At 38.2% G+C, this 27,410-nt stretch overlaps 3 protein-coding genes across 5 annotated transcripts in view; 1 reads left to right on the plus strand and 2 right to left on the minus strand.

Moving 5' to 3' along the window:
• Positions 1-7,275, minus strand: part of ASPA (aspartoacylase) — a 10,317-nt gene extending 3,042 nt beyond the window's left edge. Inside the window, exons 1-5 of one of the 3 annotated variants that reach the window (XM_075113496.1) lie at positions 6,337-7,275; positions 4,856-5,118; positions 2,240-2,435; positions 975-1,068; positions 92-199 (exon numbers count right to left, since the gene is read on the minus strand). In XM_075113496.1, the coding sequence (XP_074969597.1) occupies positions 92-199; positions 975-1,068; positions 2,240-2,435; positions 4,856-5,094 (637 nt within the window). In that variant the 5' untranslated portion in view covers positions 5,095-5,118; positions 6,337-7,275. Of the gene's footprint in view, positions 1-91; positions 200-974; positions 1,069-2,239; positions 2,436-3,641; positions 3,817-4,855; positions 5,271-6,336 lie in introns of those variants that run through there. The other 2 variants (XM_075113498.1, XM_075113497.1) reach the window with 2 other exon arrangements.
• Positions 3,152-17,274, plus strand: SPATA22 (spermatogenesis associated 22). The gene is made up of 9 exons (XM_075113501.1): positions 3,152-3,506; positions 9,114-9,169; positions 9,594-9,722; positions 10,456-10,510; positions 10,648-10,743; positions 11,774-12,128; positions 12,453-12,579; positions 13,420-13,517; positions 13,905-17,274. Exons 2-9 carry the CDS (start codon positions 9,127-9,129, stop codon positions 14,094-14,096), a joined length of 1,095 nt encoding a protein of 364 aa, XP_074969602.1. The 5' UTR covers positions 3,152-3,506; positions 9,114-9,126; the 3' UTR covers positions 14,097-17,274.
• LHFPL7 (LHFPL tetraspan subfamily member 7) overlaps positions 17,199-27,410 on the minus strand; it is a 63,261-nt gene continuing 53,049 nt past the window's right edge. The window contains exon 3 of the mRNA XM_075113499.1: positions 17,199-18,416. Within this exon, the coding sequence (XP_074969600.1) occupies positions 18,190-18,416 (227 nt within the window). The 3' untranslated portion in view covers positions 17,199-18,189. The remainder of the gene's footprint in view (positions 18,417-27,410) is intronic.

A 27,410-nucleotide genomic window follows, 5' to 3' on the forward strand; every position in this document is an offset into this window, starting at 1 on the left:
GGTAGCCCAATGTATCTTTTTAAAAAATATTCCCCTGAAACAGTCCATGGATACGACACAGGAGGCTGCATTCTTTCGTTACTCATTCTACCTTCATTAAAAAGTTGCACAAAATCGAGGCCGTGTTTGACAATCTTCCTCATTTTGTCCAAAGCATCAGCTCTAACAACACCTTGTGGCTGGGGACCCACCTCCACACCTGTTTGCAGAGGAGGGAGATGATTAACAGAGCCGTAACATACCACGTGTTTAGATTACACAGCAAAAATAGATGTCTGATTGGGTCTGTGCTTTAAGAGGAGTTGTAGAGAGTTATGTGAATTTTAAGGCGAGCAGAACATTCAGCTCACCAGCCAGGATCAGTTTAAAGAACCAAATGTACATTTTTGATTGTGCTGCCAGGGTAAGAGAGAGGGTCACCGAATGTATTTGTTTCTCTTATCCTTCTCCTCACTGTGTCTTTCCAGACTGCGTTTTTAGATAAATCATTCTTTAATATGAAAAGCAAACTAATGATTTTTTTTCCCTATGGTTATGGTTTTGATTCCATAAATGAAACAGTTAACCACTTCCGTGCAGAACGTCCTCTCCCCCTTCCTTTATCACATCTTCTCTTTTCCTCTTCTTGGCTAACAACCAGTCTTTTGGCCAAGGCTTGTTTAGAGGGACGTAAACGTTTCTTTTCCGAAGCTGTTACTTCTTCCTTATGCTCATAAATATTTTCTGCAAACAGCGGGTTAACTGAGTTTAAGAATTTCCATCTGGCTTCTGTATTTTGTAAGCCAAGTGTAAATCAGAACCCTTCAGAAGAAGAGATAATCACGTACGCCTGATTCGGTAAATATATCGTCAAACAAATAGCTACTGGTGATGGCAGCACTCTGAATAACGTAATGAAATGAACCGATCTGGAAACGGGCATATTTTAAAATAATTTATGGTGTGTTAAAATAGTCTTTGTTTGTCATATTTACCAACAGGATGTTTTGCTACAGATCGAGTTGTTGCGTATTTCAAGCTAGGATGTTCAATCAGCAAAACGGGACAGCGTTCTGGAGCCAAAGCGTTCTGTGGAGATTGTTTAAAAATGTCTTTGTTATGCAAATATTTTAAAATGTTGTGCCACAAAAGATTACTGATGCAGAAGTGATTTACACAATGTCTTCAATATGTTGCCTTTATTTCATGGCCCTCAAAGAAGTAGGACATCTTTAGAAAATGTACAAAGCTGTATTTGTTGGTCTCCTTTCCATTAACTCATGCCAGGCATGCTCCGCTGAGCTCTGCTGTCTCCTCATATAACTGAACACAGCTCTAGTCTTAAATTGTTAACAGGAAGAAAAAACCTACTCAGCAGTGTTCCAAACCTTAGAATCAAAATACCGTAAAGCAGATTTCAAGTGTTTCTTGTGTTAGACTTAGATTCTTTTATGGGGACATAGATTGTGATTAAGCCTTATTTTAACCTTTTTTTGACAAAGAAACCTATTTCAGGCCTCTCTCCTGATGACTGCCTACCACTGCTCTTCATGTCATTTCCGTGATAAGATTTCTATATCTTCAAGTATTTTATACATATTTAAATGGGATGCATGTAATAAATAAAAACAAATGTTAAAATATACCCTGTTTCTAAGGAAAAAAAATTAAATTCCACGCCGCTGGCCTGAGCTCGATTTCATCAGTCATTGTGCAGGTCACTGGTACTTCACCCAGATTACGCTTGAGCTAGCACTTTTGCAAACCTCCCTCTACCAATACTTATCAGCTGAATCAAACAGCTTCTAAAGAGACATCACTATTCCTATAACTACTGATGAAGGGAACATTTGTCATTACCGAGTTCCATTATTTCTTCCATGTCTTTATTTCATAAAATTAATGTTTAACTATTTAGCATGTGCAACCCAAATTTATCCAAGTTCCTGACAGATCAGTGTGAAAGATTAAATTACATTCATTTTCATAGATGTTATTCTAAGCACTCCTCTTTGCCCATCAGTCTTACTAAGGCTCATTTAATACAGGAAGATTATGATGAGTTCAAATCTGAATTACCTGGTATTATAATAAAATTATTATTTCTGATTAAAAAACCCCCATCCTATGAGTGATTAAGTATTTTAAACAGTTCTGCAGAATAAAAATTAGTGTATTTAAAGAAACTACAAAATAATATATAGTTATACAACATTACAACTAATAATCTATTTTAATAGTTCATTTAAATTAGTTTTACCTTGATGTAATGAAACATTTGAATTGTAAAGTCATCCCTGGAGTTTTCAAGAATAAGGGTACCACCCATGTTAGAAGTGGTGTTGTGAAGGTCAAAAATAAGGTCATACGCATCATCACTACCTTTTGGGCCAAATATATGATTGATTTCCTGAGCCCTTCTCACTTCATATGGAATATCTTCCACCACTGTCCTGCTGTTAATATCAGTACAAAGAAATTAGTAAACTCATTCCATGGCTTTACAGTCAACAAAATACGTATACCCTTTCCTTTTTACTTTAATTCCATAATTGACTGGAGTTGAAATCACCTAGTTACCAAACTCTTCAAACTTGATGAATTTGTGCCTGAACAAAGCAAGTATGATTGTCAAGCAGGTCTTACTATCATGTCTCTTGAGCAGAAGGGTAGTAAGAATTTTTCAATCTGATTTTAGATGGAGACTATTTACCTCTCTCTTATTTCTTTACACCCCAAAATTCCCCCCATGCAGAAAACTAACTCAAAATTTATCAACAATTTAAACCACTTCCAGGACTGGATCTGCCTCCTACTGAAGACGGTATTCAGACATCAGTCCATGCCCTTTTACCTTGGACATCAGTCAAAGGTCTTTTGTAACTTGCTTTATTTTTTGTCTTCTCATATTCCGATCAGACTTTTAGTCTAAGTCTATTGTTTTGAGCCCTCCTGACCCTCAAAGCTCAGAGAAGATTTTACTGCCTCAAATCTATTCCTCCAAAGTTTTAATACTTGTAATCTCAGGTGACTGTGTCTGTAATACACTTTTTAAAAAATGGTCTTAGCCTAAGGAAAGGTCTGAGATCTGCCTCCTTTCCATATAAGGGCTTGACAGGAAACCGATGTTTGACAGAGAGGTCTATCTTACTTGTTAGCAGTGTTCAAAACTGCTGTAGGTTCTGACTTGCAAATCTGGTTTAGGTAACAGGCTTGGGAAACTCCCCAGGTACAATATAGACACACACAAGTATCTTCTGCGATAAATTCAGTTTTCCTTGTCAATACAGCTCAAGCTTTGTAATGTTGTATTTTTTGTAAGAAATAGCGGTATTAAGTTGTGTAAAGAACCTTTTGTTAAACGCTAACGAAACACTAACTGCATGGATACTTAAGCATCAGAAGAGGTTGCTGAGGAAAATTATGGGATCACCACTGCTGGAGCATTAGAAATGGCAAGGCATAATCTACTAGGAATGTCTACGTGCAGTTGATCTACTGGCGGGACGTGAGGAGGATTAGAATTTGTACGTGAGTCCCTCAAGCTCCTTTTTCTATTTTTATGATTCTGTCACATCACATAATCTACCTCTGTATTCTTTAATTCTGTCTTTGAAATTCAAGGTTTCTTCACATAAGGCTGTTAAATTAATACTTCTTACCGAAGCCAACGGGACTTCCACCATTACTTTCAGTAGTAGCAGGATTTCACTCTCCTTTTTCTCATTTTGTGAAATCATTTGTAACCTTGAAGGGTCTGCACTTAAGGGGATCAGGTGAAGGTATTCCAAGCAGTCAGTAGTGTTGCAATAGGACTGGGCAACTTCATAGGATTTACTGGGGAATATTAGTTAAAAAATTAAGACAGCCTCCAGGTGTCTTAATCTGCTATTTTTTCAAGTGTTCTATGTTCAAAGCAGCTGAAAACAAACAAAACCACTTTTTTTTTCATATGTTTGTCCTAAGTAAGCCATTAAAAGAACGGCCTCAACACCTGTGGTAAAAAGTCTGTTTATCTTACATACAATAATCAACAACAAAATTCTAAGATGAAAAGACGTGCAGGGTAAGAATAGCTGTGCCTACAAAATACATGTGATACGTGTTTCTTTCAGTGATATTCACCTTTACCATTAAGACCTTTCTGAAACATAATTACCTGTTTACCATGCAACTATACCAAGCATAGGAATGTTTATACAGCAAAGTATACCTCTGGAATAGATGTCTCAAATGGAGAGGAACATAAAATCCCATTAAAAATGTAAAATTAATTTTACAGTAATTATAGATTGTATTTCTTCTAAAATAATGAGGTAGCTAGATTATTGAGACTTTTTGACTATCGTTTTGCCATAGAAAACATTATTTCTAACTTAACTCATTTCAAGTTGTCGTCTTTTACTGTATATAACTGAAATTAAATACACTTCCCTCCTTTGTATGCCATTCTTTCAGATACTCAGATGTCTACCTTTCAATTGCTTTTATCTGCTCTCTTCCTGCAAGCATAATTTTATTCAGAAGAGCTCCAAAGCTGAATGCACAAGAAGAGATGTGAGAAATAATGACTTTGCAACTCAGAACAGCAATACTTCAGCTTACACAAATACAGCTAATCTAACACCAATTTAAAATGCTGTGTTTAAGCTTATGTGTTGGTTTGAGGCTCATTCTACTAGCAATAGTTTTAAAATGAATCTGTTAGCACTCATGCAATTTGTTCTTTTTGGGTTAAAGGTCAGTAATTTCAGTTATGTGACTGCACAGTTAAAATAGTAGCGGAATTTGTGTGAACATTTTAATCCGGAAAGGAAGCTCCTTAGAATCTTAAAAAACAGAAAAGTAAAACAACTGAAAGTGCAACTATTCTTACCCAAGATTATCAGGGTCAAAAACACGGTTCAGATCACAGTCAATGTATCGAGTACACTTCTTCACGGCTCTTGGGTTGGTAAGAAATGGCTTCACTTCCATTCCTGTTCTTTGAATCTCAGCTCCATTCTCTTGCCAGTGTTTGACCAAAAATACCCCTGATAACTCATTGCCATGAGTTCCTCCGAAGATAGCAACCCGTCTTACCGCAGGTTTATCAACAACAGAAGAGGAAGTCATGCTTTTCAGCAGCTCTAAGAATTGCTGAAAGCAAAACAGAAAATAATGATAAAGTAAAACTTTTTGTCTCAAAAAAAAAAATCTTTTTACTCTTTTAAACAGGAAATTCTCTAAGCCTGTTTAGGTCAGATGTGAATGAAAGTGAATTAACATTTCTCTAACAGTTTAGACTCCCGTTGTGAGGCGGGGAGTTGCTAACCTGGCACTCCTCCCTCCCGAGGAGCCCTCCCCTTCATTTACCATATTTAGTAATATCTCCAAGCCTGTTAATGGTACTGTTACACAGTTCAGAAGTTAACTTCTCCAGGCAATCTCTATCAAAATATGATATATAGGTAAATCTTGTACTAATGACAGTATGAAAAGACTTTTTAAATGTAAACTTCAATAATGCACTTAAATATCTCTGGCTCTTTTGCATTGCAAACTAAGTGTAACAAGTATAGTTCTGTATGTCTGAAGTTACATAAACGTTACAGTGTACAAGGGCAGAATGATTTAAAGTGAGCAAAAATGGTAAAATATGAATCATATCTTGGCTCTAGATCAAGACATAATGCTGAAACATCAAGTACTTTCATCTAAAGAAACAAGAACAGCTGAGTTCCTCAAAGCATGTTGTTGCTCGTCTGACCTTTTTTGTTTTATAATATCTGAAGAACGGTGATTAGAGGGAACACCAGCTGAAATTAAAGTGCCATTTATCCACAACTGACTTACCAAGTATTCCTGGCTCTAGTTCTGTCTCGGGATCTGCTAGCACAGACCTCTAACACTGAAACAACTCTGCCGGTGACGACCCTTCTAACTTTGGCATGTTAAAAAGGAAACAGATATAGACCACAATGGGACAATAGCTGTGTTCTTCCCCCCAAAAAAACTTAGTCAACAACTTGACTTCTTCCATTTCCAAAAGCATTCAGATAGGCTTCTGAAACTTAAGCCGAAGAGCAGCCATAACTTCCATCATGAGGATCAAAACATTTAGAATAAAAGGTCTTAATTACAGAAAATAAGTTTAACTGCTGTAAATGACAAAAGTAGTTGCAATTAGTGTCTGACACATGATATAAATATAAAAAATGTTACATTGCAAGGGAATAAAGAATGTTTATTGAACAATTCCTTTTTATTAAGACTATACTCCAGTGACAGAGTATTTGACTAGTGCCTGGGTGAGGCTTTATAACCCAGGCTGATAGACTGTAGGTCTCCAAAAAGAAAGCTAAACATAGGACTTACCTAGACAAGTCCTGCCAGGAATATATTTCCTACAAAAGTTGCTCTCTCTGTTTTAGCTTACGCATACAGATTTGCTGAACCTTACAGCGAGTTAATACAGACACTGTTTACTCAAACACTCAACTGTATTACTCCTGTACTTAAAAGCTGTCAGATATTTAATCATAGTAAGTAATTTATTAAACTAAGCTGTAAAGTTGTATTTTACAGCACTGGACAGTCTGTACTGTCCTTTGACCCCAGCCTCTTTAGCAGTAGTGCCAAGACAGCTATTTACATGCCGCTTGAAAAAATGACTCACGCTCTGAATCTCGGTTTGCTGAATTTAAACACCACAGCAGTTTGAAAAGTAAACGGCAAAATGCAAACATGCAGCACTAGTACGTATAGTTTATCTTTTATTGCTGGTGATACTTTAATGGTTATAATTCCTTGCAAAAAGCTGAATGAAATACAGGGATCGTTTGTGCACTTACCTCATTTAACATGCAAGAAGTTTGTCTCCTAAGAAGAGCTTTCTTAGGACAGATAGAGTGCATTTCCAAACATGAGTTTAGGAACTAAAGCCATGGAGGCTTCTTTTATGCCCTTAGAGCATGTTAACTTCCAAACAGCTTTTAACTCCTGGTCTCCCAGGACATTACAAGCAGGCGTGAATTTGGGGTATAAAGGCAGACACTTGAAAAGCTTTCACTCTTCTGAATTAACCACCGGGAGGAATCCCTTATTCCTGATACACTTCGAAAAATTATTTAGGATATTTATTTTATTAAGAATTCAGATTGCTTTTATGTACCACATGCAAATATCTAGTAGTGCATTTGAAAGATTAGAATGTGTGCAACAAGCTGAAAAACATAGGCAATAATAAAACGTAAATGAAATTATGTCTAGCTATCAAAGCCACGAAGATACATATATAGAAAAGTGTGTGTGTATATATATAAAAAAAAGAAAGTGTAACGTGGCTCACCAAAGCCTTCCAAGGCACTGGCTGAAGCAAAAGTTGGGATTACAAAAAACTGGCAGGCTCAAATCCTGCCGAGCGAGAAGATTTTACACAGGAACCAGTCAGAAATGACACAGCTGAAAGCTGCCACGTGTAAAACCCAGAACAGAGCCTGAAGGGAAAAACAGCTTGAAGAACACAGTTTTATTTACATCCGTGCTTGTGTTCACACGTTTGTGGGTACTCAGCTCCTGCCCCGGGTTCTCTAAGTGCTGGACGTGACACCACGCCGGCCGGTTCCACGGGCGCGGAGATAACTCCTTACCCCCCACCGAAGCCCTTTCCCACCGCCCCCGCCGCGCTCTCCCGCCTCGGGCCCTGCCGCTCCCGGCCGGCCTCCCGCCACCAAGGGCGCCTGCGCGGACGCTGCGCTGCCGCCTCGAGGGGCGCTGCCGGCGGCCGCTTCCCGCCCTTTCCTCGCCCCCTCAGGCGGGAGGGCGAGGTCGTGCGGTCCGTTATTTTTGGCGGGCTTCACCAGAGCCCTCTCCCGCAGGGTGCAGCGGGGAGGTCAGCCCCCTTCAGCCCGGCGCCGCTGCGTGAGGTACTGCGGAGGCTGACCCCGGGTATCTCCTCTTCTCCAGCCTTACCTTACGTTTTTCTGCAGCTTTAGCTCTGGGTTTTGGTTGCTTATCTTCAAGAGAGAACAGAAAACAAAACAATACGGTCTAAAATCCTATGCAACACCAAAACTGGTTTTATAAACTGAAATGGGGTTTTATTTTGCAAGTATGTCACCGGTGGCCATTAGGCTTCATAGCGCTAGCAATACAGTTTAAATGGTGTAACAGCAATTCATAGAAACTGCTGCAGTGTTGTCACACGTGTAATTGATGTATCTCTCAGAAATAGAGTGGGAATTGATCTGTTAGTCTAGCTGTGGTAACCTGTGCTTCATTCTTATCAACATCTTTAATAGTTGCATGTGGTTAACTGCCAGATCAAAATAAATGTAGAGGTAATGTCTTATGTTATTTATACACACAAGTATATGGTATTATTCATGTGCCACTAAAGACAATATGTAGCAGCAACAAACTTTGATAGAATAGCAACTAATGCTGCAGGGCAGTCTGTAGTATCCTCAATGTATGCAGCAATACACAGACATTTACTGTAGAAGTAAATTAATCAGAAAACAAATATGGCAAACTACCTGTACCTAATATGCAAATATGTACTTTTTCTGTTAAAAATATTTGGCTGATGATAATGGATTTTTTTTACTTGTGAAGCATTTTATATATAAGGAAATTAAAGGTTTTAGGTCTATACCATAAAGTACAGAAAGGAAGTTTATTGCTTAAGTCGTGACTATTTTTCACAGAACAGTTAAATCAGTTTTTCATTCAAAGCCATGTACCTTGCCAACACACTTTGCAGCAATGTATAACTCTGCATTTTCTATTAGTATTCTATTTTCAGGAATTAGAATTCTGTGTGTTTGAACGTGTATGTACTTTTAAATTCAAAAGTGAACCCAGTATTTTTACAGCACTTAAAAATAGTAGAGAATACAATTTTTACTTCAAAAATGTAATAATTTGGGCCCTTAATCTGCAAAGAGCAATTGCTTGTTACTTGTGTATCCATGGATCTTGTAAATCCAGTACAACTGCTTGCATGTTTTAGGCTTGTGTCTTTAGCGGTGCGTGTCACTGGGTATGCAGAGTTGAGAGGAACTGCCATAAAATCGCATAAAATTTGGGTATGTTTACAACATGAATTAGTTATTCCTAATGGAGTAATCAATACGTTGTTGCCTCCTAAGATACAGCAAAGAAATGAAAAGGAGTCTGGCTGACGCTTCAACTCGCGGCACAGCAGGTACCATCCGTTCTTTTGTGCTTTACCATTCATACCTCATTATGCTTATATATATACGCACACACGCAGACACACACATATATGCCGTGTCCATACAGGATATGCAGTGTTCCGTCCTAGATCCCCATTTCCTGAGTGGACTTGCATGGGTTATCTGTTTTATTGCAGCACAGGGCAAGATTTTGAGTGGAGTCAGGGGACTGGTCACCGAGGGAAATGTTTCCTTCTTGGGACTGTGTGCAAGACAGAGGGCTGGGAATATAAATTCTGTGGGGGAATGGCTGGTCTGTGGTGTGTTTATGAAATGTAATTCCTATGGGTGATGTAAAATAATTGTTGAGTAATTTTAGTTACGTATTTTTAAGTGCAGATTGTGTATCCTTTTGCTATTGGTATAGTATTATTATTTGAGTTTTAATTTTAGGTTATTTGCCTGTACCTCTGTTCAATCAGAAGAAAAGAAGTAGACAGCCCCTCACTTCAAATCCGCTTAAAAATGAGCCAGGTGCCAGTTCTGGGACTTGTACTTACGACTTTTCCCCCAGATCATTTGGTAAATAAGACATATTTTATTTTTTTACTGGTTCTAAATCCAAATAAACCTTAATTTTATGATTGTGTTATATTAAATTAGACATTGTTTTTATCAAGAACTATAGGCATCCTTTATGCTTATTTCTGAAAAGTTCATTATGTAAAAAATGTCCTCCAGGAAATTTCTTTCTCCTCTATACAATTGAGCTTTTTATACTTTGTGCCTAGAGGGAGTTTGACTCTTTGTGTGTTAGAGAATGAAGTAGCACTGCCATTTAAATAGAGTCTCTTGAAACTCTGACCTTTTGTTTTCAGTTGAGTTCAATCAACATTCAAGTCCTGTGTTACGAGAGGAAACATTTATAAGATGTCTTTCTTGTAATTCAGAAGAGAACTTCTGTTCTTCAAATTCTGCTTGGAAAGAATGATGCAGAATTCTGCCTTTAGTACATTCTTTGTTTTACTTATAAGTAAACTTTTTCACTTTATTATAATAAAGTAACAGTCTGTGTGCTAATAAGTCCAACATCTGTAACTTAACCATTGCCTAGAGAAGCATCCTACGTGTTAGGAGTTGCCTTATAATTACAGATATCAAAGGATCACATTCCATTTTTTCTTCCTTCTCCTTCCCATCTGACACTATTTGTGGGACATGAAGCAGCTAAAGAGTAGGAGCCCTGAGTAGACCTATTACCTTTCAATCTTTTCAGTTTTAATCCATATTCAATCCTTTGTCTTTTGAGAATTAGGCTGGGGAGCTGCACACCCAGAAGTGGCTGAACTACAGAAAGCAGCAAACAGTGGGTACGTAAAAGCAGATTATTTGTTGCTTATTGATTTTTTGATTTGGGTACCAATTGTTTCACAAACTACGATCCATGTGTCTGTCTTGCAACAAAGCTGCTACTATGTCACTGAGACTTTAAACTTGTCTTTGAAAGCCAAACAGAACATCAGATGGCTCCTTCCCTTATGAAACCACCAAATGCATCAAGGTCTAATTTAGCAAACGTTGGAAGAAACTCGTATGCCTGCAGGTTGGTGAAGTCTTTAACTTTCATTGTCCTTCCTTAACCAAAATTGTTCTTATGTGAAAACATATCTTAATTTTTCCATATTCCTGTAGCATTCAGAGAGACCCTTTTAATTCTCAGATCATCGCTGATCATAATTCCATGGTGCTGATGAGCCAAAGCCCACTAGAATGAGGTATCTTTCAGGTGTATCTAATGAGGCCTATTAGTTAGACCTAGTATCTAGCCTTATTATCAGCCCTAAAAATCAGTCTTACCATAAATGTTGATTGACTTTTGCTGGTCTTAGATGTAATTTTCTGAGATTCCCCTTTACTTGAACTTTTGCCTGCTTTCAACCCAAATCTGTTGGTAGGCTCAAATGAGTTTCTATCAGTGTACATTAGGGCACTTGGATATCGAAACATTTAATCAAAATGGAATATGACTGTGAACTCTGTGCTTTTGTAAACCAAGGAAAAGCTTACAGATTCAAATGCCTGGAGCTGGCAGGAAAACATCCAGCAAGGTTGCCCTTTTTCTCCTCCCTTGTTCCTGTTCATTTCCAATGGCAAAAAGGGATTGAATGTTTCAGAACGGTGCCTTCAAAGGCAAAATGGAATGGAGGTGGAAGGAATTTCTGAGCCACCTTTATAAAATGAAGGCTGTTATAAGGTCATCACTACAGCCTGTTGTAAAATTATTTCTTCAGTGATGGTGGTAGAAGAATTCAGAAATATCACTCAGAAAAAACTGCTTAGTTATGGAAAAGATGTGAATCTTGGGTCAGGGAGGATCCCTTATACAGGGCAGGACAATAATTACGGAAGCTTCTGAGGCCTATTGAATTCAGCTGGAGTTACGCACAGGTGTGATCACTGCCTTGTATAAGGAAAATTTAAGTATACACTCAAGTGCTTTGAATCTGAATATTAACAGATGTTTTAAATGCTAAACCAACAATACCTAGATTGCTTGTATATACTTTAATTACATATCTGAGTATTCAGAATAGATACTGTGATACTGAACCATGCCTAATGTTGTACTGCAGGGCAGAAGAGAAGGCTCCCAGTACTAAAATTTGGAACCGAAATGAGTATACTCCTTTAAGTACCACAGCAGATTCAAGATCTGGTAGTGAAATTATTCGAAAGTTTGAGAACATTTCAAATAGTTTGAAAAATGTTCACCAGCAAAAAACCCCCGATACCCGTAATTCATCTCAGCATTTCAAACCAACAGAAACCAGCCAAACATACACATCTACAAGACAATGGCCAGTGAAACCTAACACTGTTTCAAGAAGCCTGCAGGATCGTAGTCTGGCATATAAATTTAACCACAAAATTCAGCAAAATAAAATGAATGAAAACCAATTTGTTTGTGTTCCAGAAGGCAAAAGTCAGGTAAACTTATGGAGAGGGTTCATAGGAAGATAGAATGAAGAAAATGGTAGAGCAAATGTGGAAAGATGAGGCTGTCATCAGTCCTAGCTGCCTTAGTAAACCCTTAAGTTTCTGAAAATTTAGAATTGAGATTTTCATACTATAATAACCGACAGCCCTCAGCAGGATCATATAAATTGGCAGGGAGTTGTTTGTATAGTCCAAACGGATACTCTAATTTTAATGTAACTATTGGATATTTAACACAATATATAAATGTCTATGTGCCTTTTAAAATTGTGTGAGTGTGTATATCTAACGTGAGTTTTCATCTTCCTCTGAAAGGAATTTTCATCGCCTCAATTAAAAATTAAAGAAAAGAATTCTCTGCGAATCATATCTGTAGTCATTGAAAGCATGAGGCACTGGAGTCAATACACATATAAAACAATGCTATTATTTGAAGTTTTAGGTAAGTGTGGTAGACTCTGCTGTAACTAATAATAATGGTGGGACAACAGCCAAGAGAAAATGTTAGTAACTGTAGGAACAATAGCTAAAATACTTAAAAACAAAAAAATGCTGGCATGAGCACCATCTAATTTCTTGCTGGGACATCCATTCAGCTATGAAAACTGACTAAAATAGGTACAAATTGATAATACAGTTATCATCCAACATTTAAGCTCTTTCTATCCTGTTTCTTTTCTTTCCTTGTTTTTAGAACATGTTACAATACTTTTTGCTATTAAAAAGGAACCTTCTGTAGGGCAATACAGTTTTACAGTAATTCTAAATGCAATTAATCTGGGAATTCAAGTCTGGAGTGGGTCTAAACACAGATGGCTTTCAGTGTGTTTCACTTTGAGTTTTAATTGACATTATCTGAGAAATGAACATGACTGAAATGACTAAATTTTCAGAATTTTAAGAATATACAATGCAATGGCATCTCAGAAAATGTTGCAAACATTTAAAGCTGATTTGCATATGAAGATCAATAAAATTTAGAGAATTGTGTTGTGCTCTGCTAAACAAGGGGACAACCTGTTCACAGCGGTGGTTATGAAAACCGCATTGGTCACTCAGTTTGGGGAGACATCTTGTACAACTTCGCTGTTCAAAGACTGTGTAAACCCATCATTAGTATTGCAACTTCCAGTGCTGTCAGCGCAAGTTGCCACAGAAAGCTGATGCTGACTTACTATATCTTAGTGCTTTCGTGTAGTAAATGTTGTTGTGGTATCTTCATATGTCATACTCGGTATGCTCTGATGCTTACACTGTGACTTGTCTTTGCTAACTGGTATAGGCACACTTGATTCTGCAGTCACACCTGGAGCATATGGGGCAAAGAATTTTCTGCTGAGAGATGGAAAGGAGAGTCTGCCTTGCGTATTTTATGAAATTGTAAGTATTCTGTGTCCATGCAGAAGTTACACAGACACCACTAGCTATAATCCCTTTGCTGAAGATAATAATACATTGTTCTGATAAAACAGAAGATTACTGTGTAAAAGGAAAGCTGGGTGCTTATACCCTGTTGTTCCCAAACTGGTCTAGAGCAATAACCCGGTCACTATTTCGGCAACCTCAGACTTCTGTTTTGGAAAAAAAGGTGGGACTTTCAGTTTGGCTTCTAAGTAGTTGATAATAGCAAAAAAGTTGATGTAAATTCCTTCTGCGTTTGAGGTAGTCTTCAGAAGTCCACTAGTATCTAACAACCGGACATTTTGAAAGCTTCTCTATTAGAAAGGTGTATAATTTTTCTATTTGTTTATTGTGCTTTTGATGAAGGACCGGGAGCTTCCAAGACTAATTAGAGGTCGAGTGCACAGGTGCATGGGAAACTATGACGCAAAAAGGAACGTTTTCAAGTGTGTCTCTGTAAGACCAGCAACTATTCAAGAACAAAACACTTTCCAAGAATTTGTTAAAATTGCAGATGTTGAGATGGCGACATATGTAAAAACAATGAATGAAATTTAAAAATTGAAATAGTTGTCCAAAACTGATTTTCACTCGCTGTTACCCAGAAAGGCTGGACATCCTAACGCATTTACCAGAACTAATACTGAAAATCTGGTTAAAAATTTGAAAATATCACTATGCTATGGTCTCCAGCAAATGTTAGTAACAACGTTTTGTTTCCACTATTACCTTCCATAGCTTATCTTGCCCAGTTAAATATGAATAAGAGGGTTTTGTTACATAGTAGATCAGAATTTCTCCAGTAAAATCTAAATTAAAATGTTTAAGTTTCGCAGTAGTGCAAGTGCCTTAGAAAAAAATCATCAATACTAACTCAGATTGCCATTGCTTTTTGTTATCTCCAATTCCTAGAAATTCCTCCAATACCTGTTTCAAAATGTCGACTATATACTTCTTTTGAGGAGTGTTTGGTCAAGTTTAATAGCTAGCAAATGCCACAGAGTTCTCTTTGGCTCTGCGCATTGCACTGAAGCTGCTCTTTGGTAGAAAGCAAGGACGTAGTCTTTATTCCACTTCAGTTCCAACTAATGGGCCCCTTTTCCTTTGTTGTCGTACAAGAACACGTGCAAAAGCTTTTCTAGAGATGAACATAAGAGATACTACAGAAAGATTTCACAGGATGCAGCTGTGTATATTGGGTATTCATACGGTTCCTGTTGATACGTTATCTGAGTCATGATTTAAAAAAAAAAATAATCAGTGTAACACCTATATAAAATAGCACCCGACCCCGAAGCTGTAGGAGGATTGCTCAAGGACACAGAGGAAGTCGGAGAGAAATCAGTATTTGAACACAGAACTTAGAACTTCCTTGCCTTTGCCATAGAAACATCTTTTGTGAGGCATGGACCGTGTACATGTTTGTGTGTCTTTGCCTTCAAACATTAACTTTCATAGATTATTCCTGCTGTTTCTATTTCCGTTTCCCCTTAGCTAATTCCCTTACTTCAAAAGCTTTGTACCAGATCTGTTGGGAACTGTAAAATAAAAAGTTGTCAAGAAAATGGTGAACAGTGTGGGGTTTGGGGTTGGTTTTTTTTTTTTAAGTTTTATTATACAGTGTTGGCAGTTGGAAATTTCACATTTAAAATAATTGAAATATTGTATCCAACAAGTCAAATACAGAAAACAGTTAATATTCTAAAAAGGAGCCAGCTAGTCAACGCAGAAACACATTAATGGAAAATACAGCTTTTAGTTACACTTAAAAAATTATATATTTAGAATAAAACTTGAACCTGGTCCAGTACATCGTTTGACTTGCAACAGGAAAACGCTTTTACACAATTTAACGCGCAGACAGCCTTTATTTAAAAAAAGTGATCTGTCAGTGTTAGCACATGTATTGTTAGCAACACCCCCCTTCATGTTCCGGCCGAGGATCTAAAGTGTATGCTTTCCTAGCTGTTGTGTTATCATCTCTACCTTCTGTCCTAAGCAGGTTCTGAGCGTGGATGTTTCAAGGAGAGTTTCATTTATCCAGTTGTAGAGGTCATATTCATATATTTGATTTCCTTTATATATTATAAAATATTAAAGAAAGTTCCAAATGGAAGCATTAGCTTAACTCATAAAAGGTGCAGAATATTCTCGGACATAGAGCTTGGCGATGTTCACAACAGAAGAAGCTGAGTTGTAAGAAGTAAAGGATTTGGTACAGCGGTGTTGTAAATTGTGAGACTCCGTTGTAACGGTAAATTAAAACTACAAAGGAAGCTCGAACCGCAGGAGCAGACCTGCCACACCTGCGCGTGCCATCGACGTCACACAAATGTTGTAGTCCTACTGATCTCAATTGAGTGACGGATGGTTCCAGTTCTGCACGTGTGAAAGTTACGTTAATAAGTAAGGACAGGAATAGGTCATTTGTGTTTATGAGGCATGTTATGGCTGTTAATAAAAATATCAAATAATTTTACTTTCAGTGAGTGTTTAGATCTTTGCAAAAAACTTTTCTACTTTACACTAACAAATCACTTTTTTCTAGTGAAACATTAAGTGAACAGTCGTAAACAGTACACGAAACAGAAAAAACCCTACGCAATACAGTTTATACACATTACTCAACGTTTCTCAGTTGTTGCTTGTTTTGTTTTTAACCACATTGATCCTGTCTTGTATAATGGTTCTAGTGTAAAGGCACAGGTTGGTTAGGAAAGAAAAGCCTGCATCTCTGTCTCTCTGCTTTGCAGTGATGATTTTCTTTTTGCATGTTGTTTGTTATTCCTCACTTTTCTGACTCTTACATGAAAATTGCCAATTTCAGCCATTCACTAAAAAAGTGTAAGACATTACTGAAAAGTACATTACAGAAATGACTGAAATGTGGTGTTCTTACTTTAGAGGCATTCCTTCAACCTATTTTGTCAGATATTTGGGAGGTTTAATTCCTTAGTCACTCTGAGCAAAAACACGTGGCACAGGCTCTCTCTCTCTTTCTCAGTGTACTCAATTCTACATTGAAATCTGTATTTTCAAAGATCGGTAATGGAACTCGCTAAGTTTACGTGCAGAATTTGCTTTTAGAATGCATGAAAACGTAACAACAGACAATTGTTTTGGAAAACAATGTGATGTTCTGTTGAAGTTTAGAAGGGTGAGGAATGTAAACAAGACTGCAGAAGTCTTTGACATTTATTAAAATAACACAGTGATTGTTCTATCTGTTTGTATTTCCTTATACGTCCTCAACATGTGTCTGTCTGTCCCTTCAGGGTCACTTTCCATTAAAAAAAACCCATCAAACCCAACAAATGCAGGAATCAGTTGGACTCAGCTAAGTGAAGAATAATAAATTTGATCACTTGGTTTGTGCCAAAATACAAAAGTAAGAAGTACAAGCTCTAAATTAAATATAATCTATGTGATTATTTCTTTTTTAATAAATAATAGAAAATAAAAGATGATAATAGAATTCAATTTTTAGTTTAAATGGAAAACAAAGTGGGGTGAGATTAGAACCCAATGTTTCTTCTGCTTAAGGCAGTCAAGTGCACTTATCTCGGTGCTTGATTGGAATGAACTCAGTGCTATGGCGAAGATCAGACTTCACAGGGTTCACGTACAAACCCGTGAAATATGGCCATTTGCTAGATCTGACGCGGTGTCGGATCATTCTTATTTGTTGCATCCAGGAGCATTTCACATAATTTTTCTCCTTTTTTTTTTTTTTTTTTACACTAATGGGCTCTTAATAGGAATGGAAATATCAGAATCTAGTTCATTTTGGGACAAGGGCCATTGGGCACATACCGTCTTGTAAACGGAGGTTTTTCTTTTTGGCCTTAAAAAACAGCAAAGCCCAAAGTCTAAAGTTGTAATAGGTCAGGTAATTTTGTAAAAGTCCACCTAAAATTATAATTTAAGAAATACTCAAAAACAAATTCTTATTTTTTTTCTTCATGTTAAACTCTTAAATCATCATGAAGCCTTTGGAAGTAGTTGGATCTCTCTCTGAAAAGAAGTCCTCTAAATTTTATGCAAGTCTTCATGAAGATGACTGTAAATCTTGAAGATTAGATCAGGATTAAAATGTGTGCCGACAACTCACAAATACGCAGGTACTACGAATACATATAGATTAAAAAGCAACTTTTTTCTTGTATACAATTATTTTTAGATTTCAAGCTTAATTTTAGGCTGTGGCTACTAGTAGGTGCTTTTTCACTAATCAAAATAATCGTAACAAAATATCATTTTCAAATTATTGGGTTCATAAAAGTTTTGACATCTAATAATATATAAAAAGTGAATTGAAGCTTTTAAAAGACTCACGACTTTGAGACACAAAAGAAACTGGGAGGTAGACAGATGTTTTGAGGATAAACAGATTTTTTTTGTCTAAGGCATTATGCCACTATATGTTTAGAGCAGCATAAAGGCTGCTGATTAATCTTATTTCAATTCCAGAGCGTTTGCTGCTCGTACTTACGGAAGACTATCAATGCACTTCTGGTCTTTGTGAATCTGACCTTCTCTTCCCCGTCTCCTTTTTCCTCTCTTTAGCAGTACAGCTAAATGGAAGTGCTATAATAATTTCTGCCCATTAACTGTAGACAGGAATGTTCTGTTTTTAAAGAGTAATAAAATACTATAAAATAGTAGGTATTGGAGTTGGAGATATGTGCTCTTTTGGTGCATATTTTGCAAAGAATGGTAAAAAGACAGACAACATGACCCCAACAATTGCCAGCATATACCCCCATCCAATCTGGCAGTCTCCTGCATAGTAGATGTCTGAATTCTCACAGAATCTCTTCACAGTAGCAGAGTTGAAACCAAAAGGGTAAACCAAAAGCCCAGAAGCCATTATGAACACTAGAGAGGAGAAAAAAAACACACCAATTATTATTGAACACTTAATTCCTTTGAAAAAAAAATTCCTTCTTTTACAAAGGCAAATATATCTTATATTAAAATCAACTGAAGTAATAGCTTTAAAAAGAACCCTTACAATTGGCACATTATCGTCATTTTTGTAATTACCTCTGATGGACAGCAGTGTCATAACATGGTAGCAAGTTGGCATTGGGTTTTTTTTCATGTTTCTTGCCCATTACATAAACTCAGAACTGCTGTAATCCAAATTAAGGAGCCATTTAAAATTAAGATGATTCAGATATAGTGGAATCCAGAGGAGAAGAATTCCTAATTTTGCAGATTCCAAACCAGCTTGGTTTTCTTCTCAACAGCATTTTTATACTTAAGACAAACAATTACTTTGTTCTGCCAAATAAAAAACTTTCAGTGAAGGAGCTTAAATGTAGTTATTCAGATTCTGCTGATTCAGTTCTGATACCGTAAGCACTTTCTCATTTTTCTCCTTATTAGAAACTCAAATTGTTTAAAAAATCTTGCATTTGACCCAAAGATTGTGAGATGAAAACCATCGCAATCTGTCTTCTGTTTATTTAGCTTTTACCATTAGAGTCTTTCTGTGAATTTTTGTGAATTGTCTCTGTAAACTTCAGGATTAGAAGAAATATTGACCTAAGGCTTAGACCTAAAATACTTAGACCTAAAGTTCCTGTATTACCTAATTTTGGTAGCTTTAAATATAACAGGACGTGCAGTAGAAATCTAAAGGTTCTGTACATAAAGACACAGAGTTAAAGTAGCCGGAAATCTCTCCCGGTGAGTCGTCTTTTACTCCCTCTAGCCCAATCCACTAGCAGACTAATCCAGTGCGTAATGAAGAAATACATCTAAAATACAAGCACAGCTTAAGCCACCTCTGGATGTTGCAAAGCCAGGCCTGCCTCCCACAGTCCCACTGTCTGCATTATCCATTAGCTTTCAATAGAACTTCACAGATTTCACAGTCTTTAATGAATACACATTATATTTAAACATCATGGCTTATGCAATTAAGTTAATGAACAGCAGAACTGCTTTTCCAGCTCTGAAAATAAGACTACCCATGGTATAAGTCATGGCTGTGATAAAGAGGCATTCAGATGCTCCAGGTGCTGTTCTCAGAGCCTGTTTCTGCCCACCTTGGAAGCCACGGGGGCTGAGGTGGGCTGATGCGAAGGGTTGTGCTGTCCCAGCCATTGCTGTCCCCCTTGTTGGGGAGAATGCCGAGAAACTGTTTTTTTTCTTCTCTAGCCTTTCTGCTAATGAATAACCACTATATTTAAAATCTATAGTGTATTGTAAAAGGCTTTATTTTACATACCAAAAAGACATCCCAAAGCAGTCCCTTTTCTGACCTTCCTGTTCTTCCAGGATGGTGTTTTTGTTCAAATTCGGGGTGGGTTGGTAGTGATTCAAGAACAGCGGTAATTGGAATTAGCTGTTGTGTGTGAGCTGATAGATAATCCATACCCAGCAAACATCTAATGAAGCATTAAGATTATAAAACAAATACTACATGCTGTTCTCTGTATTTGTAATGGCCTTTCAGGTAGGGCATGTGCCTATTACTCCAAATATAATATTGGAAAGGCTTAATCTTAAAAGTATCCACTAAAAAAGGGCAATCACTCATTAATCTTGTTAATGTAAAGAAAACGTTAATAAGCTTGAGGGCTAGATGAAGTAAAAAATTTTAACACAGCCTGTAAAGTCCCCAAATAATTTGAATTAAACCTTTCCTTCTAGTCTAAATGGAACCACTGAGCTAATCCCTTGTAAAAAACAACGAGACCAAGAAAATTGAAATGAATAAGAGAGAAACTGGAATAGAAGCAAACTTGCAAGTCTGTTTCCCTCTAGGGTAACAAAGAGAAACCGCCTGCCAGTAAGCGGAGCCCCCTGAGAGCGAGGCGCTTTACCTGCCCTCGCTCCCACAACCACTCTTTTCCTTTAAGCCTTTATGAACAATACGTTTTTGGTGGTTCCTGAGGAAAGGACACTGCGGCCTCCCCCTCTTTCTGGGCTTGAGGTGTGTGAAGGTGATGGTGCAGGAGGCAGTGACGGGAAAGGTCCTCCTCCTCCATCTCACGCTCCCCCATATTCAATCAGCGGCACCTGCTGTGGGTGCCCCGGGCAGGAGGGAGCTGACGGAGCTCAGCACTGAATTCTTAGCAGCTGTGCTTGTGCATTTAGCCTCTCCCATTAAACAAGCATCAGAAGCTGAAGCTAAATACAAAGAGGTAAGTTGTGTTGTGCAGATCTCCCTTAACTACACATGTATGACACCACTAAAAACAATACAAAATGAAAATACGATAAAAATGAAGCTAAACTAGACGCGTGCACAAACAACTCATCTAGCAAAGGTCACCGGGCTTTCGCAAAAGAAGAAAAAGCTAAGGGCCAGCACATGTCTTTTGTCCAGTAGCACAGGCTGACAGTTGTGTGGTGCTCTTGCACGCCCAGGAAAATGCCCGAGCACCACCTCTGCAGGCAGAAACACAGGAAACCGCCTTGGAGAACCACCAGGAAAAAGGGAGATGTTTCCTACTGCTATTGTAAAGTTTGAGCATGTTAAACCTCTAAACTGAGCAACAAAGTAAACCATGTTAATCCATAGGCCTATGCAGGCTGCATCATTTGCCCGTGGGCAGCTAGGAAGTGGAACAACGTGCTGCCTGAGAGACTGGGATGTGGACACGCAGCACAGCCCTGCTCAAAACCCAGGCTGCTCGGCTGCATGAAGAATCTTGAAATAGCCCCACGGTGGAAAACGTTCTGTAAAACGCTGGTCTCATTTGCGAAGGAAAGCGAGCCAGTTTCGGGAGAAACAGCAACTGCTTTCAGCAAGAAGCAGGTCTAAAATTAAAATTTCAGTTTGTTCATCTTTTCAAAGCCAAAATAGTCCACGCGTCTCATCCGGAAAAATAAAACATTATGCAGAATTGGAAGCAATCTTTTTATCATAAAATCCTTTTAAACTTTGCTAACTGTTAAAATGTGCTGGTTTTCTGACACGACCTCAACCCTTTGCTCTGCTTTACGTATCTGTCCGTACATATGTTTTCTTTTTGATTAAGTTACACAGAATTATTTTGAAGAATTATTTTGTGCTTTACAGTGACACCAGTGTTTTGATTACCACTTGGTGCTGATGCTGTATGGTGTGACTTAATGAAGGAAGATTTTTTTTTTGAAGGCTTGAAATAATCTGTCACAGTCGAATGTAATGTGTTCACATATCAAACAGGCTAAAAAGTTACCCGTGGTTTCATATCCTCAGGCATGTCATAGAATGACCTCATTATTCTCATTTAGGTGCCCTCTTTCCTTCAAAGGCTCAAAATATTGAATAGCCTGTTATTATCAGCAGAAGCCAAGCTTTCAGACATGGTGCTAATGACTGCTTAATAGCGCTGTCTGTCAGCAGTGCAGTTAGCTGGGAAAGCACACAAAGAAACAGTGGGGCTCCATTTAGGCTCCTCATACAACACTTACGCCTCTGCCCAGTTTCCCAACAACAAACATCACTTTAAAAGGTGTTAGAATACAGCAGCAAGCGCACCTTACCATTATGTGTAGCGTAATCCTGCCATCATACAAGATGACAAGAAGGCTAGACAACATGTTTGGTCTGTTCTACAGCATATGGAGTGTAGAGGGGACTTGCTGGTAAAATGGATAGTTGGAAGTCTTTTTTTAACATGGCTTGACTGGTCATTTGGTTCATTTCCCATCAGCTATTGAGTCTTCTAAAAAACATGCATTTTTTTTTTTTAATATCTGACACACAGTATTTGTTATTGCTAGGTCCTCATCACCTGAGTTCTCACCAGTAAGTCACAGCCACTACTGACTGCAAGGCAGATAAAAGTCGAGTCCACACGCATTGGTTCAACTGTAAGTCACCTTTGATTCCTACTTTCTAATCTTCTGCCCTCCCAAACAGTTACAGTCTCACCCTCAACCTCTTGCATCCTCTTTACTTCACTGGTGTCCTACAGCCAGGCAGTAATGGCAGTTTCTCCTCTGAAGAGTTTGTGGGCCAAGACAGGACCTCTGCGCTCTCCTCTTGTGCCCTGTACAGGCCCAAAGCTTAAAAAATATGGTTTACCTATTTTTTCTTGAAAAGTAGACTCCTGAATTTGTTGATTTCTAACAAAAATAACTTAAATTAACTGGTATAAGATATTATTAGAAATGAGAGCACATCTTTTTAGAGAAAATGGCTTTTTGTAGAAAAAGTTGTAAATTGTTGGTGATAATACTGAATTAATGATGCTTCTACTCAGGGAAAACTGCATTTTCTGCTATTTTAAAATCTGACAAACTATAACTCTTTGTCACTGCAATGGTTCATTCATTTCATTAAGCTCCTGAAGTGCTGTTTAATTATTTAAATCTATCACATACCGTTTTCAAGTTTATTTTAAACCAGACAAACCAAAGTAATGCAGTTCTCTAGAGTGTGTGTAGAGGGCACCAATGTACAACTCTCTTACATACCATGCACAAAAAATGGCTATTTCCATTTCCACTTCTTTTGGCGAGACTGATGGAGTTTTCAATGTATGAAATGCAATAATTGAATAGTTTCCTGTCTTGTGAAGCGGGAATGTGAGAACTTGGCTAAGCTTATGTGTATCCTTCCATACAGATGTTGAAATGATGGAAATCCAGAGATGGACTGCAATATTATAGACATCAGAAAAAGCTATTTTATTTTATTGTGTTTTTTTACTATGTTTAGATGATGTGTAGGAGCAGTACTGATCACCACTAGAAAAATATGCTGTGTGCATGAAATATCTTCCTAAATTACCTGCTGTAGGAAGATTAGTTTGTCTTAGAAGTTAATTTGCTTATTTTGGGAGTATATTATATTCCTGATACTTGTGACAATGAGAGATTGGTTGCAAGATTGTGGGACATATCAGACAATCATTAGAATTAGGGCTGATTTGTAGGTCAGCAAGAGTATTATTCCAACCCTATTACAGATTATCACGGTCTTATCTCTTTTTGGAACATTTTTATTGGCAGAGCTTAATCTACCAAAGCAGTTTTCACTCATCTCATCAAGAAGTTTCCTCTCACATATAATCCATTAGCTCCCTTCTCAAAGCTGCCAGTTCTTCTTATGCGCAGTCAGTTGACTTTGAATAACACATTTCTTCTCAGTTTTATACATTTTATTAATCTAATAATTTGATTAGGTCCTCTTAAGCTTTTCTTTACGTGATCTTACAGCATTTCAAATGAGAAAGCAGATGCTGATCCAAAGCCACAGGCACCCTAACATAAAGCCAGAAACACAGCTAACATCTGAGCAGTGATGAGAAAACCTTGCAAACAGTAACACAGCCAGACATCTCCAAAAACATCACCTCGTGCCCTACTGCACTGGCTAGCCTACACTCAACACTTTCCAGCACTCTTCCCATGCAGATATTTCTGTAGCATGACTGAAGGGTCACTACATTTAGGGTATTTTGGATGTAGGTGTTGCAGGTTCCCTTATACAAAAAGGAGACACCTGTATGTTTCTTCCAACAGCTGGAAACCCAAAGACGATGCTAAATAAGATCCAAGGTCACACTCATCGTTCTCCACAGTAATAGCTGCGCATGAGTGTACAAACAGAAACAAGATGGAATTTTTGGCTATCCACAAATTAGGAATTTCCTTTTGGCTACTTCATAAAAGGTGGAATTACCTAGAGTCATTCCAGTGAGAGGTGAAATACATCTAAAATCAGGCATAATTTCAAATGCCAATTAAGTATAAATCAAACGAACAGGAAACTGACCTGTCAAAGATAAAACAAACCAGACAAAATCCTACCATTAAGGAAGCAAAACTTTCGAGGGGCGAGGAAAATAGGGACCGCTGTTAAATGCCTTTCTACTCTGCTGAACTCCTGGCAGGTGCATGTCAGGTACCCATAGTTTGAGCTCTTGAAAGCAGCCCAAGCAATTATTCCCTCCAAGGAAAGCAAAATGGAGAGCAGGGGAAAGGGATAATAACGCCCATATACTTGGTATCAAAATGTAGCTATCTTCCTCTGTAACTGAACAAAGAGCTGGAACTCATAACAAGAATACAGCCACTTCTAACATATTACAGTTGAGCTCTTCTCCTTTGAAAAGAATTATTCCATTGGCTTCATTTCAGTCAAACATGTTGTGATTTGGAGGGTATGTATCAGTGCTGGACTGTTGCCAGGTAAGTAGATGATACCAGGTCCTTTTCTAAACGTTGCAACTCACAAGTTAGCACTCAGCTGCTCCAATATAAATGCGGTTACAACGAAAGCAAGGTAGCTTGTTAGCCCCCTTTGTTAGCTAACAAAGGAGATGTGTTCATTTGTACAATATCTCCAAACTCTATGTTTAAATAAATGCTAAGTATGCGATTACAGCTCACAAGCTAAAGAACTGCATCAGATATAGTAACGTGTATTTTTATATATGCATATATATGCAAAACTGCTGGGAAATATATGTATATAAAAATCTGGACTATGTATCCCATCTCAGTTTATTTGGATTTAGCTGGGGAACAGGAACAGGTTATTTTGAATAAAGCTAGCCCTGGAATAAGAGTGCCCATGCACCTTTTTTGCCCACATCTTTGTAGTACCACTTAAATACCCCATTCAAGTTCTGTTGGCACAACTTCCTCATTCAGACGGGTCCTTACTGCACACATAGCCTGTTTCAGAAATGTCTCACCATTGTACAATAGCTGAATCGACCTCACTTTTTAACTGAAGGGAGTGGAATCTAACTATCCAGACTTTGGAAGAGAAATTCTCTGAAGCCAACATAGAGGTAATTGGGCTTGGTAATTGCTGCATTAGCTGCAAGTTTATTAGGCGCCACAAAAGGAAATGCCACCCCAGTGACCTTTGAGGCTGCATTTCACAGCATGTTTTCTACACGAGAACAAATGATGAAACTTCTCTATTTCTGCCAAGCGAGTGGTAGCTATGGTGAAGATTTATAGACGTAATCTGGTAATCTATGGGCCTAATCATGCAGTTATAGAGTTGCGTGTCATTTACTCAAAAAGGCTGAAATGATCTAGCGCTGTGTGGACTATGGTGAAGAAGTGCATTTTGTCACCTGCAAGGTTAGAAGATATACAGCCTATTTAGTGGACTGTAAAAGGGAGAGACAAGAGCTAATGTTTCTCAAAATAGCAGACTGTTACACAAAATTTCACAAGACTCAGAGAGCTTAGTGTCAGATGCACTCTAATTTGGAAGCCATGATGATTTTCCTTTTTAGTATTGCTTTAATAATTACCTAGATTTTCTATTTAATTTTTTAAAAGTTATGGAAGTCATGCTCACTTCATCTCTTGCAGAACAGCAAACACAGAAGCAGATTAATAATATAGTATTGACATATTTAAGTGTTGGATTCTTTAGATGAGAGCAGCATGTTCAGAATGCATTGTGCATGGAACATCCCTGAATTCCCTTACCTCTGCGCTACATTTTATTCAGCAGTTAAGAAGTGCTAATAGAAAGTGCATATTTCAGTTGTTCTATTTTAGGAAAGCATAATATAGTACACATTTTCCAAGCAATGCACATTGGTTAACTGCTCAACTCCGTTTCTACAAATAGAATTAAAGGTGGCAAACGCTTTGCTTCTCTTCCTAATTAACCTATCCATGCCAGAACCAGTATGTTCTCCAGCACAGGCAGGGAATGAAATTGATGACTGAAAATTTGAATCAATACTACTTCTTGTGATCTTTTGGCTAACTGCAGCCTCAGCTCACCACCTGACGCATTCCCTAGCAAGGAGCAGTGTCAGCCTGGACGTAGTGAGGGAGCGGACAGGTTTCCTTGCAGCATATTGTCTCTCTTTGGAGCCAGCTCGCCTGGGAAGGGGAGATGCTGCCCAGCCTGCAGCAGGTCTTGGCTCCTGCTTGGACTGTCAATTCCAAGTTCTTAAATAGCTATTTAGAGCAGGGGCTGAGGTCCAAAAGACCAGCAGTGATGTGTAGATCACCTGATATGTCTTGATTTGACATGACACATTTGCTCCCTTCTCTTCCCCACCTGCTCACCTCACAGGTCTGTTTTAAATCAATCTTTTCACCTCTCCCAAGACTCACAATTTAAGCGGAGCAGGCACTCATGAAAACAGATTTACAATGAAGCTGCTGGCCGTTAAATACTAGCCTTACATCGGAGGTGACCTCGTTGTAAAGCGCTGTATGGCGAATTAATTTTGCCTTTGTGCACTCTGTACCTTGTCTCCCATGCCGCGGAGATGCACAATGTGGCAGCCGCGTCAGTGGTGGCGGGAGTCCTGATGCCTGAGAGTAATGCCCACGTCTCACTTCGTTATGGTTGCACTTCACATCCCAGCAGTCTTCAAGCCTCAGGGATATCGCATTCATTACCTCTTTCAGAGACACGTATTTTACATAAATGGCTGAAAGGTGATTAGAATCCCTGACAGAACAGCATTTTATCTGGAATGCAACCATGAAAAATATGCATCTAAAACAAAAAAGGCACCCTACATCCTTCTCCTAATTGATTTAAGCTACAAAGAGCAGCTTCAGTTTTCCTAGGGCACAGGGACTACCAGGAAGACACAAATTGCATGTTTTCATATCTCCTAATAAAAACTCCTTGACAGCGGGCTGAAACCGGAGTTTTCTGTTTCTCAGATGTCCTAGTCCTGTGAATGTCATCACTCAGCAGAAGTGCACAAACTGCCACCTGATCATAAAAAACAGTTCTGTAACAACCCTCATTTCACGGTACTGATTCCAGCCCACCATAAATCAGCAACACCACAAGTAATGTTGGAAATAATTGCCAGTTCCCGAGCTGCCCTCTTTTTACGGCCCAGGTGCCGCACAGCTGTAGCCATATGGCAGACTACGTCCTACTGAAGTGGGTTATAGTAGCACCTCCAGCAGTAA

This window comes from Phalacrocorax aristotelis, chromosome 18 (genome assembly GCF_949628215.1).
Source record: "Phalacrocorax aristotelis chromosome 18, bGulAri2.1, whole genome shotgun sequence".
Lineage (NCBI taxonomy): Eukaryota > Metazoa > Chordata > Aves > Suliformes > Phalacrocoracidae > Phalacrocorax > Phalacrocorax aristotelis.